The sequence below is a fragment of the Pongo pygmaeus genome, chromosome 4, assembly GCF_028885625.2.
Source record: "Pongo pygmaeus isolate AG05252 chromosome 4, NHGRI_mPonPyg2-v2.0_pri, whole genome shotgun sequence".
In the NCBI taxonomy this organism is placed as follows: domain Eukaryota; kingdom Metazoa; phylum Chordata; class Mammalia; order Primates; family Hominidae; genus Pongo; species Pongo pygmaeus.
Window position 1 is genome coordinate 81,262,000 of NC_072377.2, and position 17,206 is coordinate 81,279,205.

Genomic DNA, 17,206 nt, shown 5'->3' on the forward strand with positions numbered 1-17,206 from the left:
ATTTCTTTCTCAGCTAGTTCTGGTGCTTTACATGCTCAGAGAAACTTCTCTAGTAATAAACTAAGAAATGATCTCTGAAAATATAGTCTTTCAAGGCTCAATCTTTAAAAGTCATCCTCAGTCTTAAGCAAACTGGCATTCTCATAAATTGCTATTGGGGCTTGTTAAGCCCTTGTGGAGGACATTTTGTCCTTAAGTTGTTAAGCCCTTATGGAGGATGTTTTGACATTATCTATAAAATTAAAAATGGAAAAGTCTTTGATCTAGCAACTCTGTTTCTAGAAATTATCCAATGAATATATTCAGGCACATGAAATGATAAATGTTCATTATTCACTACAGCATAATTATAATAGGAAAAGACCAAAACCAACCTAAATGATCACCAATAGGGGACTCAAGTGATTATATTACATCCATACATGAAATACTACATAACTGTAAAGAAAATGAGAAAGCTCTTTATGTACTGAGGTAGAAATCTCTCCAATGTACACTATATGAAAAAAGTAATGTACCGAACAGGGAAACAGAATGTAACCATTTGTGCACTAAAAGGGGAAAGAACATATAATCAAATTGGTTCTTAATGCATTTTTAAAAAATCTCTAGGATACACAGGAAACATAACAATGACTACCTGTTAAGAAGGAGAATTTTGGTATGGGGGCAGAGGTGGGAGGAAGGCTTTCTACTATAGACTCTTTTATATTTTAATTGTTAACCATTCTACTCTCTCCAAATTGATAAGTCAACTTTTACCTCCTAATGAGCTGACAAAAATGCTACTGATTGAACCAGCCCTAAATAAAATGATGAAGATTGTCCTTGGGATCCTCGTCTGACCTGGACAGTTTTCTGCTTCTGCTGTGTTAGCACACATTCTGTCTGCACCTTACTGTTGTCTGCCTTAAATTCTCAAAGCCTTCACCACTGACCTTCTTCTCCCTATCACTCCACACGCCCAAGGATTCTCGCCATAAATCACTTCTCTGACAGATTTCCCAAAGCAGGGGTTACATACACTTTATTCATTAGTAGTGGGTATTTTGTTGTTGTTTCCCTCTGGGGGTGGCGTGTGGTGGAAGTTGCCCAATATTAAATCCTCTTCCTATTTAGAGGAATCCATTTTGTGTATAGTCTTGTGAGAGGCTTTGCTCTACGGGACCAAAAGGGACAGATCCTTTGTTTCTGTACTCCCTGAAGGGCAGAGCTGCTTAGAACTCTGGAGTTTGGGAGAATGACCCAAAGACAAAGGCTCAGATAGGACTGGTTGATGGAGGAATGCATGAAGATGGCAGTATCCACAGACACAGCAGCTGGCTGGCCAGATTGTTAAGGCTGCCTGGTCTCTAGGGCCCTTGTGGTTCCTGCCCATTTTCTAAGCCTGTTCCTTGGGCCTCCTGTCATTTTCTGTGAGTCTCCATTATCTGTCCAATAAAACTTTGTGCTTAAAACAATATGATAGGTAAAAAAACTTTGACTGATAGACTTTAAACAAACACTTGAGAACCTATCATAAGCAGGGAAGGATATAGGTAAATAAAATACAAATGTGATTACTGTTCTCAAGAAGACTGTCATCTAATTTTGGAAATATAAAGAATGAAAAAAAAAGTATGTGTGTATATGTTAAGAAATGGTATGGTCAAAGAACAAAGAAAGAAGTCAATGATTTGGAGCAGTTAGGGAAAGCTAGAAGATGTGGCCCTCCCAAGCAGAATTTGCCTTTCATACTTTCCAAGCAGAATTCATCCCTCTTTATAACTACCCTTTTTTATCTGCTATCAAAATTAGCTGTTTACACACCAATATTTTGCATAGTCTATGAGTTCCTCAAAGACAGAGATTATATGAGCCTAACTAGTGCCAGAAAAGCTCATCCACCCATTCATTTAACACATGGAGCCAGAAACTGGTCATAAGGTGTCTGATAAGCTGATTGCAAGGTATTGGGATGAGGGTAAGGGGTGAGAAAAGGAGAGGTAGGGTAAGAAAAGAAAAAAGGCTTCCTACAGGGGAGGAAAGAAAGTAAGTTGGGAAAATAGAGTGCAGACATTATTTAGTGCATTGAACACCATGCTAAATATCAGGAAAGATGGCCAACTCAAATGGATACAGGAACAAACAGGAGGTGTAAATGGCTGGAGTGACTGAGCTAGATAAATGTAATAGAGGCCGGGTGTGGTGGCTGTAATCCCAGCACTTTCGGAGGCCAAGGAGGGAAGATCACTTGAGGCCAGGAGTTCAAGACCAGCCTGAGCAACACAGCGAGACCCTGTCTCTACAGACAATGAAAAAATTATCCAGGTGTGGTAGCACACACCAGGAGTCCCAGCTACTCAGGAGGCTGAGGAGGGATGATCATTTGAGACCAGGAGTTTGAGGCTGCACCAAGCCATGATTGTGCCACTGCATTCCAGCCTACATGGCAGAGTGAGACCCTGTCAGAAAGAAAAGAAAAAGAAAAAAAAGTTTAAAAAAAGCAATGGGATATCATGCAGCCTGAGGTGAGGTCATGCCTTGCCCCAAAGCATTCAATCAAAAAGAAAAAAAAAAAGCACTTTGCCAGTAACTCATGATAAGTTTGCAGGTCACATACTACCAAACTGTGACTTCTGTGGGAAGGCCATGGAGAAGTTTTTGAGTAAGACACAAACACGATTAGAAGGATAGATTAAGAAGACAAACCAAGCAGTAGTACACATGGAGAGAAAAGCAAAAAGCTCAGGAGGATGAGCAAGAAACAATAAGGCTCTGAATTAGGATAAGAGTAATATTATCAAACTATTATTAGATATTAGATCAAACTATTATTAGATAAAAAGTTAATATGGAACTGAACAATGAAGGTAAGGCTATCAACACTTGAACCCACTGATCAATTGTAGCATCACTAAAATGAGGAAATAGAGGAAGGTGTGATAGATGCTACAAAGAAAACTTCCACAGGACTTAAGTTATTAGATGTGAGACAGAAGCAGAAGGGAGAATAGAAATTAATGATTATTTCCATATTTTAAGCCTGGTAGCTAGATGAATAATGAGGACACTGAAAGATACAGGGAAAGCAAGAGGTAGAACAAGTTTTCAAGAGGGTTACTAGAAGCAGCTGAGTGCAGTGATAAGAACATCAAATTGGATAGGCATTCTGCCAGGTCTAGCACTACTTACCTTGAGTAAACACAACCTCTGGACCCTGTGTCGTCCTCTAATTTAATCTAGATCCTCTGTATGACTCTTCCAGATATGGCATTCCAAGATAAGTGTGGTTTAAACACATTTAAGGTGTCTCAGGATAATGAAGAGGGGTAAATATTCCCTATGGATTTTTGAAATGATGTAAATTTCTTTAATAATATACTCATACATGTGGAAAATATATAAAATAACTTTAAAGTATATGCTTATCTTTAAGTAGCATATAAGTGGATTTTAAAATACTTTTTGCTGACTTTGTATATATTTTAAGTTTTCAAATAATTGCCTATATTTATATTCTCCAATTCTACTGCTTCCATTCTCACTTAAATGTGGGCAAAATCCAATCAGGACTTTGCCCACATGAAACTTTATGGAACTACTTTTTTATGTGGTAAAATATGCATAAAATAAAACTTACCACCTTATGTATTTTTAAGCCTACGGTTCAATGGCAGCCATCCACTAACTCTTTTCTCTTGCAAAATTGAAACTCACCCATTAAACAATAACTCCAAATTCTCCCCCTACCAACCCTGGCAATCACTATTCTACTTTCTGTCTCTATAAATTTGACTGCTCCAGGTACTTAATGTAAGTGGAATCATACAGTATTTGTCCTTTTGAGATGACCTATTTCATACAGCAAAATGTCCTCAAGGTTCATCTATGTTGTAGCATGTGTCAGAATTTCCTTCTTTTTAAGGCCAAATAATATTCCATTGTAAAATGTTGATAGGAAATTGTTACAATGGAGATCAAGCTGTTACCACTTCAACATCAGAACCCTGGAAGTAGGAAAAGCAAACATTACTTGCCTCCTGATGTGAATCTATGAAGTATTCATGCCCAAAAACATTGGGCCTAATTCTGATTAAGCCTGTAGAGGCTTCAGTATCTAACAGTTACTATGGCCCATGTGGATATTTAAATTTAAAAAGTAAAATAAAAAAACCAGCTTCTTCATCACAACAGCCACATTTCAAGTACCCAAAAGCCACATGTAGTCATTACATAGTGCATATACAGAACATTCCCATCACTGCAAAAGTTTTATTGGATGGTGCTCTTCTGTACCTAATTCCATTTAAAAGAAATGTGGAGAAGAAGGGGATAAAGGAACAAGTTAAATGACACCAGAAAGAAGTAAACAGAAAAGTTCAGAAAACAGGGCATTCTAAAGAACAATAAGTGCATGGCAGGAGGAAGAGGGAAGAGAGGAGGAAATTATGCTAGATTTTAAAAGACATAATCTATGAAATGTCTAGAAAGTAAAATGTATACAAATAGAAAGAAGATCAGTGGCTGCCTGAGGCTGAAAGTGGGAGCAGGGATCGACTGCAAATGGGCTGGAGGAAATTTTGAAGGGTAATGGTAATGTTCTAAAACTGGATTATGATGATAGTTGCCCAACTCTACAAGTTTATTAATGTCACTGAATTGTCTAAAAAAGAAAAAAGTCTTAAGACAACTCTGTTGTATGGACCTCGTTTGGACCTGACTCAAACTAACTCTAAAGACACTTTTGAGATAGTCAAATAAATTTGGTTATGGATTAAATACTAAAAATATATCATTTATTTTATTGGGTACAAATGGCATATTTGTCCATATTTTTAAAGATGTTTATTAAAATATTTATAATGTCTGAGATATGCTTTAATATACTACAACAGATTTTTTAAAATGGGAAAAAGAATGAATTAAGGAAATAGGATAAAACCTTGACAATTATTGAATCTAGGTGATGGATATGGTAGTTCATTGTACTATTTTTTCTACATTTGAATATGTTTGAAGTATTTTATAATTTAAAAAATTGATGGTTACTATAATAGCCTCTCATTGTCAATACCATAAACCAAGGCAATAATGAGTTTGTGTGATTTTCCAATATTGCCAGCAACTAAGACACCAGGTTATCATTCTAAATCTCAGTTTTTAAAATTACTGCAAGTCCAGAAAAAAAAAAAAAAGGCCAGGTGTGGTGGCTCATGCCTCCTGTAATCCCAGCACTTTGGGAGGCTGAAGCAGGTGGATCACTTGAGGTCAGGGGTTCGAGACCACCCTGGCCAACATAGTGAAACCCTGGCTCTACTAAAAATCCAAAAATTAGCCAGGTATGGTGGCATGTGCCTGTAATCCCAGATACTCGGGAGGCTGAGGCAGGAGAATCACTTGAACCCAGGAGGCAGAGGTTAGAGTGAGGCGAGATCATACCACTGCACTCCAGCCTGGGAGACAGAGTGAGACCCTGTCTCAAAGAAAAAACAATAAATAAATAAAATAAAATAAAATAAAATTACTGCAAGTCTCCAAAGTAAAATTAAATTGCTTACCTTTAAGTCATCATTTGAAACTTCAAAACTTTATATAAACCCACTCTGTCTTTTTTTTTTTTTTTTTTGGTGGGGGAAGTTGGGGTGGGATAGGAGGTATATGTATATATTTTTTTCTACCAACTCAGTTTAGTCTCTCCTCATTGCATACTTTACACCACACAGGTCATGAAATAAATCCATCAGCACTCTCAGTAACTAGCCTGTGATAAATATACCTGGCACCAATGCGATGTATTTAAGCCCTTTCAACAGCTTTTTCTTTGTGCACATCTGCAGGCTTTCCATGCACATCTGCATACAGAATCCACAACCATGATCTGCATTATAATTAATGTAGCAGCACATCTGACCAGGTCCACAGAGTATTGATGTATAACCGGTTTTGAGATCTGCAGGGAACTAAGGATGCCCTGGGGAGAAAGTGAGGCTAATTTCAGATCAGGCACTGGACAAGCTGTAAGTGGTGAGACACTTGTTCTCCTGAAACAGCTATGACATCGCCGGAGAAAATCTTAGTGTGCATGTATGTGTGTGTGTTGCATACACATACATTTACTTCACGTCGTAGTTTCTCTCCTCTTGCACTCCTTACCACATCCCTCATATACCCACTCTAAATGACCAAGCCACAGCCCAAACATTTACATACAGATACATTAAAACCTTAGACTAAAAAGCCGCCTTTGGTTACCACTGACGGAAAATCACCGAAGCATGGATTCTAGTAGTGGTGTATAGCAAGCACAGAAATATCAGACCTAAACTACACACCCCTCTCATTCTATTCCCTTGGTAGTTAAGACTTTCTTCTTCTTCCCCATCCTATCCCATTAAAAATGTTTTTACATTAAAATCCAGATAGAAATCTCAGGACTAGGCCAAGTTCCTACTTACACGCGTTTCTTCAACGGCCTTCAGGGACACTCACTGTCCACGTCCATTGTTCTATTCCACAGCTAAAGCACAGAATGTGGGCCCATGAAACTCAGCAAGAAGCAGGGCAACTTTATTCTATATCTTTTTAGCCTAGAATGCTGAGTCAGCACTGTCCAATAAAGCTTTTTGCGATGATATCCAGTATAATAGCCACAAGCCACATGTGGGTTTTGAGCACTTAAAATGTGGCTATTGTGACTGAGGAAGAGAAATATTGATTTTATCTAACTTAAATTTAAATAGCCACATGGTGCTGGTGGCTACCATATTGGACAACGTTGCAGTAAGTGAAAGACTTTCATTTGTCGTGTTTTCACTTAGACTTGTTATATACAAAACATTCTTTAAAATAATTTTCTGTCTCTCTCATCTACACACACACACACACACACACACACAGCGAGAGATACATTAAATCTTAATAGTGCTTAACTCTGGGCAAGCATCTATAGAATCAGACATTCAAATATATTTTGAGTGAATAAATATGTTTATATTTAACAATTTTTTAAATAAACAGGTAATATTTAAAAATCAGAGAAAGCTATAAACAAATATCATAGTCATTAAAACTATGCATATGAAGATATATACCGATATAGAAAATAAACAGAAGCAAAATGCAAAACGAAATACAAAATGCCATCTATGTTTTTGGTCATAAGTACTAAAATATTACGTAGGTAGGTGTCAAAGGATTGAAAGGGAACATAACCCATGAAAATAACCAGATGGAGCAACAGGTTATAAATGGATTTTGAACATTTGTATGTAAGTAAAGTTTTAGAAAAAATAAACAAAGGTTGAAAGGCAATGCAATTTAAAGGACTGAGTGTAGGAATAGTCTCATAAAACTTGAATGTTGGAAGCAAATAACTACCCATATGAGTGGCAACTTGAGGGCTGAGGATACGGAGGCTGAAAGAATTCCAGTCGTGGGCTGCAGAGGGAGATGTAACTAGAACTGAGAAATCAATGACTTAAGAAAAAGAAGGGAAAAGAAAGCTTGCAAATGAGAATAAGAGAGCTAATGAGGAATAATGTTAATATTCAGTCAGTAAAAGACTTAACGTTGTTCCAAGGCCATTGGCTGAGAGGCCAGAAAGGCTCAACATTGCTTTCCAGATGTGACCCATTCCTGAGGTTAGCATCAATCATATTTAATTCCCCTGGACAGGTGAAGCAATTGAAACAATGGTTCTCAAACTATAAAATGAGATTCCTAAGCCCCATTCCCAGGGCCTGAGAAATACTGATTTAAAAGAATAACTTGCTCTAAATGTCTGGTATAGGAAAAAGTGTATGAACACTCTGATGCTCTTTATGGATAAAATCTGTCTTCTATTTATTAAAGATGACTAAACAAGTTTTTTTTGTTTTGTTTTGTTTTTTTCTGTTTTTGAGTTGGAGTCTCACTTTGTCACCCAGGCTGGAGTGCAGTGGCACGATCTCAGCTCACTGCAACCTATGCCTCCTGAGTTCAAGTGATTCTCCTGCCTCAGCCTCCCAAGCAGCTGTGATTACAGGCACACACCACCATGCTTGGCTAATTTTTGTATTTTTAGTAGAGATGGGGTTTCACCATGTTGGCCAGGCTGGTCTTGAGCTCCTGACCTCAAGTGATCCACCTGCCTCGGCCTCCTGAAGTGCTGGGATTACAGGCGTGAGCCACCACACTCAGCCTAAACAAGTTTTTTGATGACTTGGGGAACTTTAGTGCCTATGACCGTAGCCCCTTATTGTTTCACAGAACTTAATAAAGAAGGGGAACCAGAAAACTGTCTTTAAACATGTGAGGACCTGTCAAGCAATAAAGGTTGAAGACTTGCTTTGTGGGACATCAAGGATAAGCCAGAAGGGGGATGGTTTCAGTGTGATATAACGACGTTTTAGAAGAAATGGGATCCCATAGAAGGTGGTGGGCATCCTGTCCATAAGCTATGCTAAATGACAATTTGGTCTATAATTTCTGTGAAGAATTTAACCAGCAACAATAAGATTAGATGACCAGTAACCTCCCTTTCTACACCTTGATACAGCCTACCTGACACTAGTAGAATTTACTACTGTTACAAAATAGAACTCAAAGTTCATTTGAAAGTATTTTATTTTACATATAACTGCTTCACGGTAATTGCTTCATGGTGATTACATAAGCAGCTCACATCAATATGATTTTTACTTTTACATGGAAAATCATTTGATTCCTCTCTCACTTTTCTGGTACCTAAAGTCAAAGTTGATATTGCATTTCCCTCACACCATTCCAGGATCATTTATTCAACAAATAATTTTTGCCATCTAATAACTGTCAGATACCACACATTCAGGCCAGAAAAATAGCTAATCTAATCATCAATACACACAAATTAAGAAACAAAAGTCCTGAATCTGATTCTCCCCACACTCAGGTTTCATCGTCTCAACCTATCCCTGGGTGTTCCAGGGCAGACTTTCCTGTATTACACCCCTAGAGACCCCCCAGTTTTCCCTCTTACCCTCACCCCCATTATCTGAGAGGAGCTTGAGCAACATGTCCAGCTGCTGCTTCTCCCCAGACCTGACCCCAAGTCCAGGTGTTTCTGATGCAGTGGAGACCGGGGGCCAGGAGGATGAGGACTACCTGTCTAGAGGGAACAACAGGATTACCATAAGGAAGGAAGAAGAAAAGTCAGGGCAGGATATTACACAGTAAGAATGAACCCTGGGAATTTTAAAGCAGAGGACTAGAGCTAGGAAAGGAAAAGGGGTGTTTTTTGTTTTTTTGTTTTTTAACAAGGGTTAGGTAGTCCTACTGGAAAGCCAGGAAACAGAGGTGACTCCGGAGCCCAGGGCTTCGCATAGGAGAAGTCAGCAATGCTAAAAGGTGCCTCTGTATACTTAGCAGCTGTGAGGCAATCAATCCCTCGGGGAACCTGTAGGCTATCACTCTAGTAAAGATGTTTAAAGAGGGGACACTAAGCAAAGAGGAAATTACTACTGGTACTTTTTTTCTTATCTTATTGTGAAATATGTCCAAGAAATAAGCATATATATATATATATAATATACAATGTAAATAATAAGAAAACAAATACCTGTGTTCCCACCTCCCAAAGAAAGAATATTTTCTTCACCCCTTTTGCTCCGGCTCCTTGAGCATTCCCAAACAATTAAAGTAGATTCTTTTCAGGTGTGGTATAATTTCCTGAAACTGCAGAATGCCCCTGTGCAAACTCCACCCACAACATCACCCTTACTTGCCTCTTACTGCTTAAAAGTTATTTTAATGAATTAAGATAAAAATATTCTTTCTATACTAAAATTAAAGAGTTTAAAATAGAAAGTTAGCATATTGTTGTAAGTCTATTTAGTCAAAATGTAAATGATCCCAGAAATTTCCTGTTTTAATAGGGGAAAAGAATTTGAAAGATAAGGTCCTATGACCCTGAAAATATTGGGGGATGAAGAAAGCTGAAGGCCCAACAAAAACTTCACATACCTCACCAGTTTCCCCTGGACTTGAACAATTAGCCTTCATGCATGCATAAAGAGAGGTTAGGAGCAGAGATACTTCCTGGTCTGTGTACCTACGCTCACCTGAGCAACCACTAGGCTGCCCATTCTTTTCATTCTCCCATGTGGTCACAAACACCTGGTGTTGCCTTGGCAACGAAATAAATATGCTGGAACTGCCCCCTCAGGCTTCTAAGTCGTTGGCCATTGGTTCCACTAAGTTTACACAAGAAACTGGTACTATTTGAATCTAATTAATCCAACCAAAATTTACTGAGTGCTTCCTATATGAGTATATGTCTAGGTTGTCTATTTTCTAATTTCTCCTTTTCAGTTAGATGATATGCAAACCCCATGGCACTAATTGTTTAAGGACAGGAATCAGGATTCTTTTGCACAGCCATGTTTGTCTATAAGAAGTTATATCCTAGCATGTTCCACTCTTTCTTTCCTACTCCGGAAAACAATTCCTACACAGTCCCAATCCCTTCCCTGGGTCCTATTACAAGGAGGCTAATGATGTTGTCAGTGGCAGCAACTCTTCAGCAGAGCATTGATATTTATGAGCTTACCTTTTCACCACGGTAACACAATGCTGACTTGACTCAGAATCAGAGCCCCTATCTCCAGGTTAAAAAAAAAGGGACAATGCCTTAAAAAGAAACAGATTAGACAGAGACCAGTCCAGGCATTTGATTATGTTTAAACTGAGTTGTGCCGGGCGCGGTGGTTCACGCTTGTAATCCCAGCACTTTGGGAGGCCGAGGCGGGCGGATCACAAGGTCAGGAGTTCGAGACCATCCTGGCTAATACGGTGAAACCCCATCTCTACTAAAAATACAAAAAAAATTAGTCGGGCATAGGTGGTGCACGCCTGTAGTCCCAGCTACTCTGGAGGCTGAGGCAGGAGAATGGCGTAAAACCCGGGAGGCGGAGCTTGCAGTGAGCCGAGATCGCGTCACTGCGCTCCAGCCTGGGAGACAGAGCGAGACTCCGTCTCAAAAAATAAAATAAAATGAAATAAAATAAACTGAGTTGCCCCACACTAGTCAGCAATGTAGAGTTATTCATTACTAGAAATGGTCGGCATTGGGAAATAACTTCAGATATTAGATGAGGAAATGGAAGTGCACAACTGCTACGTGACTGAACTAAAAACACAGTCAGGTAATGGCAGATCAAGGACTTTAACTATGTTTTCCAAACCATGCATTTCTTCTGGGTCCCCAAATATAGCAGAGTCATGACTGGACAAGGATTGTTCTTCTGTAACTAAAAAACAAACAACCTCCCTCCCTGAGAAGCAACGCTCTCCTAACCTGAACCCAAAACAACCCCTATCAGAAGCTCAAGGTCTTCCTCTGGAGTTCTTCTGCCTAAGGAGAAAATTCTCATCATCACTCTTCAAACCTAAAATGGCTTATGGCATACAACCAGTTCTCAAAGAAACCACTAGGTTTAAAATGAAAATGAAGCTCTTAAGTCTTCCAACAGGGAAATCTAAGATAGCTGGTTTCCTGGCAAGTGTGTGCTCCTCCTTCCATTGTGGGAGACAATCCAGTCACTGGAGTTTCTGAAAGTGGCATATTAACTCTTCCAAGATAACAGGGCATCATTCACTAAATTACCTTTTTGAAGACATTACATGGTACCCCAGTTCTTTGGAAAAGGTAATTAGCTTCCCATGGGTGACTAGTTTACTCCAAGTGAGCACTGTGCTCATCAGAAGACAAGGATGATCTCTTTTTGTGGGAATAAAAACAGTATCTTGCTTGTCAGGAGTGATTTATTTTTTACCTTAATAATGATGTAAGCCCTTTACGATACATATTTTTAATTGGTAACTACCCCACCATGATAATAGATCATAGCAAGTGCAATAAGCTGGGAGCTTTAACATCAACACATCTGACCTAAATGCAACTTAATAAGCATCTATTGCGCACCTAATACGTGTCAGAGTCTATGCTAGATATTGGGGAATTACATTGCTCAAATGTATCCATCTATGTACACTCTATCAGATTACGAATGGCTATTAAAGTGAGTCTGGCAAGTGGCCCACCATGTCTTGCCTTGGTCATTAGAGATTTGAATCCGGTTAATGGCTCCACATTTAAGAGGTTAGTGGAGAATTTAGTAAGGATATATATAAACACAAGAAACATACTTTATAGATCTGAAAATAAAAGCCACAAGGAAAGGTCAAAATAATTCCAACAGAATAAAACATAAGTGGAGAATAAAATCCTAAAGGGTGACCTTGTTATCCTATAAGACCCAGTTCCTCCAGGAAGCCTGGCCAGGAATTCTACCCACAATGATCTCCTGCTTCTCTGAGTTTCCATTGCATTTGAGATATAGATCAGAGTACTTAGCACTTGATCAATCCATTATAAATTGACTTGTATGATTTTCTTTTTAAAATATATTTGTCTTATCTCTCCAATTATATGATAAGCTCCTTAAAGAGCTTGGATGTTATATATTTCTCTGGTACCCCCACCTACAGACTTTGCCAACAAGCACAAAAAAATTGTTGACTTATATATAAGTAGGAAAAACATGTTAAATGAGAAAAATAAGAGTGTTTATCACCGAGAAAATAAGATTATGGCAGAGATATGTTCTATTCACTGGCTATTCATGTGTTCCACATTTGCCAGTCCTCTTGCAATTAGGGGAAGCCTTATAATAATTTCTTAGGTACCGGACCATGAGTAGAAGTTTCTGGACCAAAGCATAAAGAACGAGTTTAAACTTCTAGTTTGTTCTTCCTCCCACAAAGACCATGGAAACCCCATAATGGGGTGATTAAGTCACAACATGAAACCTGCTTGGATCGCTGGGTCATCACATGAAGAAGAGCTCTCCTAGAGATTCACTTTACTCACAGTGACATTTGTGTGGGCAAGAAAAAAAAATCCCTGGTTGTGTTAAGCCAGAGATTAATTTTATCTGGTATCATAGCATAGCCTAGGGGTATTACACTGACTGATATTGATAAAAGAAGACTAAAAAGAAAAATCATTTCAGTAGTAAGAGCTGTGACAGAAAGTCCTTCCTGAGGTAAGACTATAGAAGAAAGAACTAGGAGACAAAAGACAGACTAGGCTCAATGAAAGGAAGGACTCTGGCAGGCCAATAAAAGACATCTACCTTGCATTCAAACAGAGCCCGCAAGTCCACTTGGTGAGAAATAAAAAAGGGACAACTGTGGTCAAGAAATTTGAATGAGATGATTTCAAGATCCCTTCAAATGCTAAGATTTTATGATCTATGTTTGGCAATGGATTCCTAATATGTGGAGGCCAGAAAAAGGACATGCAGTTTATGCTGAGTTGTAATTCTTTTAATAATATACAGAAGCAACATCAAAGTATCTCCCTGTAAAATCTTGCAGGGACAGACAAGAAAAGCACCAAAAGACCCAAGGATCCTCTCCCTTCCCCATCCATCTACAATGCCACCCCTTTCAAAGTACTCCTAGGGCTATTTCACAAGTTTATTGCCACCTCAGCTCAGAGCTTGTGTCACAAGGAGATGACTTCATTGATAAAGATTTCTCACAGGATTAAGAGCCTTCTCGGTGGCTGAAATATCTTGAATTAACCTCTGGAAAGAGGGTGAGGTTCCGTAGGACAGGAGTGTTTCTAGACTCTTGAAACCGTGTGTTATTTTGATGCAGTTATCATGTCCTATCAAAGTATCTCTTGTTTAAATTACAAGGGTGGACTGTTAAATTTCTAAGTAAAGATATTTAGTTTTATTCCCTGAAAATACTTTAACAGTAGGGGAAATGTCTATATGTTACATACATAATGGTAATGCTTAATGACCTGAAAATGTAACTTAAAGAATGATCTCTGCCACTTACTAGGGATGTGACCTTTGGCAAGTTACTTAGCCTTCATGACTCTCAATTTCTTCCTCTATACAACAAGGGTTAAAATATCTACTTCATAATGGTGCCATGATGTAAATGAGATAATGAGCTGTGTCAACTAAAAAATGGAGTTCACATGTAAGGTACTAGAGGGAAAGTAATGAAATAACACTCTTTAAAAATGTTATTTTTGAAATCAATGTTGGAGTACCTAAGCATTAAGATAATAGACTAAGAAAATTAATAAAGCAAGGGTAGCAAAAAGAGAGACCAATTCAGCTTCACTTAACTCATTCAGAATTGTGCAATTAGCAAATCTAAAAAGAACTTATTTTAATTTCAGTATATCTACGTTTTGTTTTATAATTTAATATTTTTATTTTTAATTTTATAAAAATCACATATAATCTTTTCCGTGTTAAAAAGCATCTACAGTTCTTAATCTGACCTTGAGTTTATCTTTAATAGATTCAATAAAGACTAGGAACAAAAGTATATAAAGCCTTACGACAGTTCAGCGAAAGATGCAAAAAACATATACTATATATGTCATGTGGGTTAATTATACATTTCCTGGTACTTGTGAATTACTTCAACACAGAACTGAGAGGGATTGTGGCAGCGTGAGCAACTGCAACAAGTGTAACTCAAATAAAATGGGTCTGAAGATGGAAACTGAGATATATGGGATATTTGATCACGTGGATGGAAGATGCAGCTTAATGGTAATAACAACTAATTATGCCTGCTTAAAGACAAACAACTGACGAGCACAGGGCTCGGAAGGCTGAGGGTGTGAACTGCGGTCCCTTGTATGGCATGTATGCCATCATCAAAATCAAAAGATGGCTCTCTTTTGTCAGGTCAAGTGAAAAACTCTGTACACAGCTCATACCCAAAACTCCTTAATGGCATGTTTTAGTAAGTCTTCTAAATCCATGCCTTGTTTTGATAGTGTACATATTAGAAAAAGCCAAAGGCATTGTTCTGTGTCTCTCTGTAATGGCCACATGCTAAATCAGCCATGGTTCCTATACCAAAAGCTCTGCACTGAGAAGACTTAGCAGAAAGCTGGGCAGGGGATGCCCCTCTTTGTTGCAGCTTTCATTTTTAAAATAAGTCATAATTTCTGCATTGGATACGAAGATGGATTTACAGCTATTAGCCATCATATAAATAATTTAGAAAATACATGCCCAATCACTTATGTTCTTTCAATTCCCTATGAACACAGCTGCAACCCACATTAGAAGTGAGGGTGAATGGATAGTTTTCAGATGAGATATTTGGGCTGAATTATTAGGGTAGCCTGTACTACAAAATTACTAATAAACATTGCTTCTGGCTCAATTTAGCCTGAACTCAGTGAACCTAGCCAATGGTGACAAATCAAAAACTCTGAAATGCCCAGTGAATGAATCTAACTAATCAAGGAACCCTGTAGGAAGTAGATGCCAGGATTAATGAGCCAGTGGTTTCACCATGCCATGCTGTTATTTCTTCACATAAATGCCCTCAGATGAGATTATCTTTATGTCATGAAAAGGAGAAAAGGAAGGTTACATTATTTCAACTGACAGGTTAACTACTGCCATTACTAGAATACACATATTTGTGGGCTAAGTTTTTTCTTTATCCTAAAAATTTAAATGTAAGGTCCACAATATAAATTAAAAACACATTTTCATTTTTGGGAAAAGCTGTCATTGGGGGCACCAAACATAAATTGTCCCAAAGTTAGAATTTCCTCTTTATTTCCTCTGCATGTCTATACGCACATCTACCTTGATTTACCCAAACTGCTCTGCATGCTGTTTTGTATTGAGTATCTAACATCATCTTCAGCAGGTTCCATTCCCATATCATATTTCCTCCACCATCAACAAAAGGTAATCTAAGTGCAACATCATTACTATACCATCACTTGTATGGCATGTATGATATTTAGTACCAATACTGAGGAAAAAATAAAGATACAAGGATGAACTTGTATATTAAAATAAATCAATCATATGGTTACATCATAATGGATTGTTTCCAGCTAGCACGTGGTGACAGTATTCAATACCAAACAGGCTACTCAGCAAAAAGTACAATTATTAGAGGCAGGACATCTGGCATGTTGTACTTAGCTACTTTGTGTTCTGATACTATTCAACATTATTGTCTTTATTCCCTTATTAAATTTACTTAATTATTATTAGATCTTTAACAATTTTGAGTCAGAATTGCTGTTAATGATGAGTAAAAAAATAACATGAAGCATTATTCTGTTGTTAGATTTTTCTCCTTCAAAAAGCAGAAATCTTTCAGGCTTGTGATTGAGGTTCTTATTCTCCTCTTTTTATCTTTGCTAAACCGTCAACCTTAACAATTCAGGCCTGCTTGCCTTCCCTTAACCTAATGGCATATACGACTTTAAAATGTTCAGGATTCTTAACACAAAAATCTATTGCTATAGAAACAAATATTAGCCCAGAGTCAGGTCAAGTGAAAAACTCTGTACACTTTACTATAATATTGATAAATAACCACTACATTATGAAATATAAGTATCTTTGAAAGCATCTATCACTTGAGTTGATTTGCAACTTCTCATCAGTGTTCTGAGTTGGCCCATTTTTTTCCAATGAAAGATCCCATTTCCCTTGCCTTTGAGAAATACAATTTTTAAAGATTCCATTTAGCATCCTTTATTGCATTCCTACATCATAAAGTTATGCTTTATAGCAGCATAAAAAGCTGTAAAATTAGCATCCTTGTAAACAACATTCCATGAGCACTGGTGAAGCAATCTGTAATTTGTACTGATCTCTTAAATGTGACTTGAGATTACAGTATCCATGATTTCAATTTTTTTTTAAAAAAAAGCACTAACATAAAACAAGCAAGAATATGATGAAATGTAAAAACAAGGAAAAGTATTTTTCATTAACTCATATTTTAGAAATTTGGTGGTTGTGTGCTGCTAAATTCTTGGATGGGTTCTCAAATACAGAAATGTTCCATTCTTGTATGAAATTCAAAATGAGCATGTTTTCTCTTCTTTAATATTTTAATGTACTAAAAATAGTCTTTAGGAAAGTGTATAACTGAAATATTCTGTGAACCCACCCACCAGTTTACCTCTAATTAAAATTCCTAAGGTAACATGAACAGATTTACTTTATCATTAAAAATCATAGCTTTTTGTTCTCATCTCTGAGGAGATTCCATTGTGTTCTCTTAGTTGAGTAACGACTACAACACCTCCTTAAATTCACATGTAGCCCAGCTGTATTGTATTTTAGCAGGAGGGTGTTTTTTAGGGTTTACACTCTGAGACAACCAAATGAGAAGTCTTCCC

At 37.7% G+C, this 17,206-nt stretch overlaps 1 protein-coding gene across 1 annotated transcript in view; it reads right to left on the minus strand.

The window, feature by feature from the left end:
* WDR41 (WD repeat domain 41) overlaps positions 1-10,101 on the minus strand; it is a 185,824-nt gene extending 175,723 nt beyond the window's left edge. Inside the window, exon 1 of the mRNA XM_063664930.1 lies at positions 9,961-10,101. Within this exon, the coding sequence (XP_063521000.1) occupies positions 9,961-9,999 (39 nt within the window). The 5' untranslated portion in view covers positions 10,000-10,101. The remainder of the gene's footprint in view (positions 1-9,960) is intronic.
* Between the last annotated feature and the right edge of the window lie 7,105 nt (positions 10,102-17,206).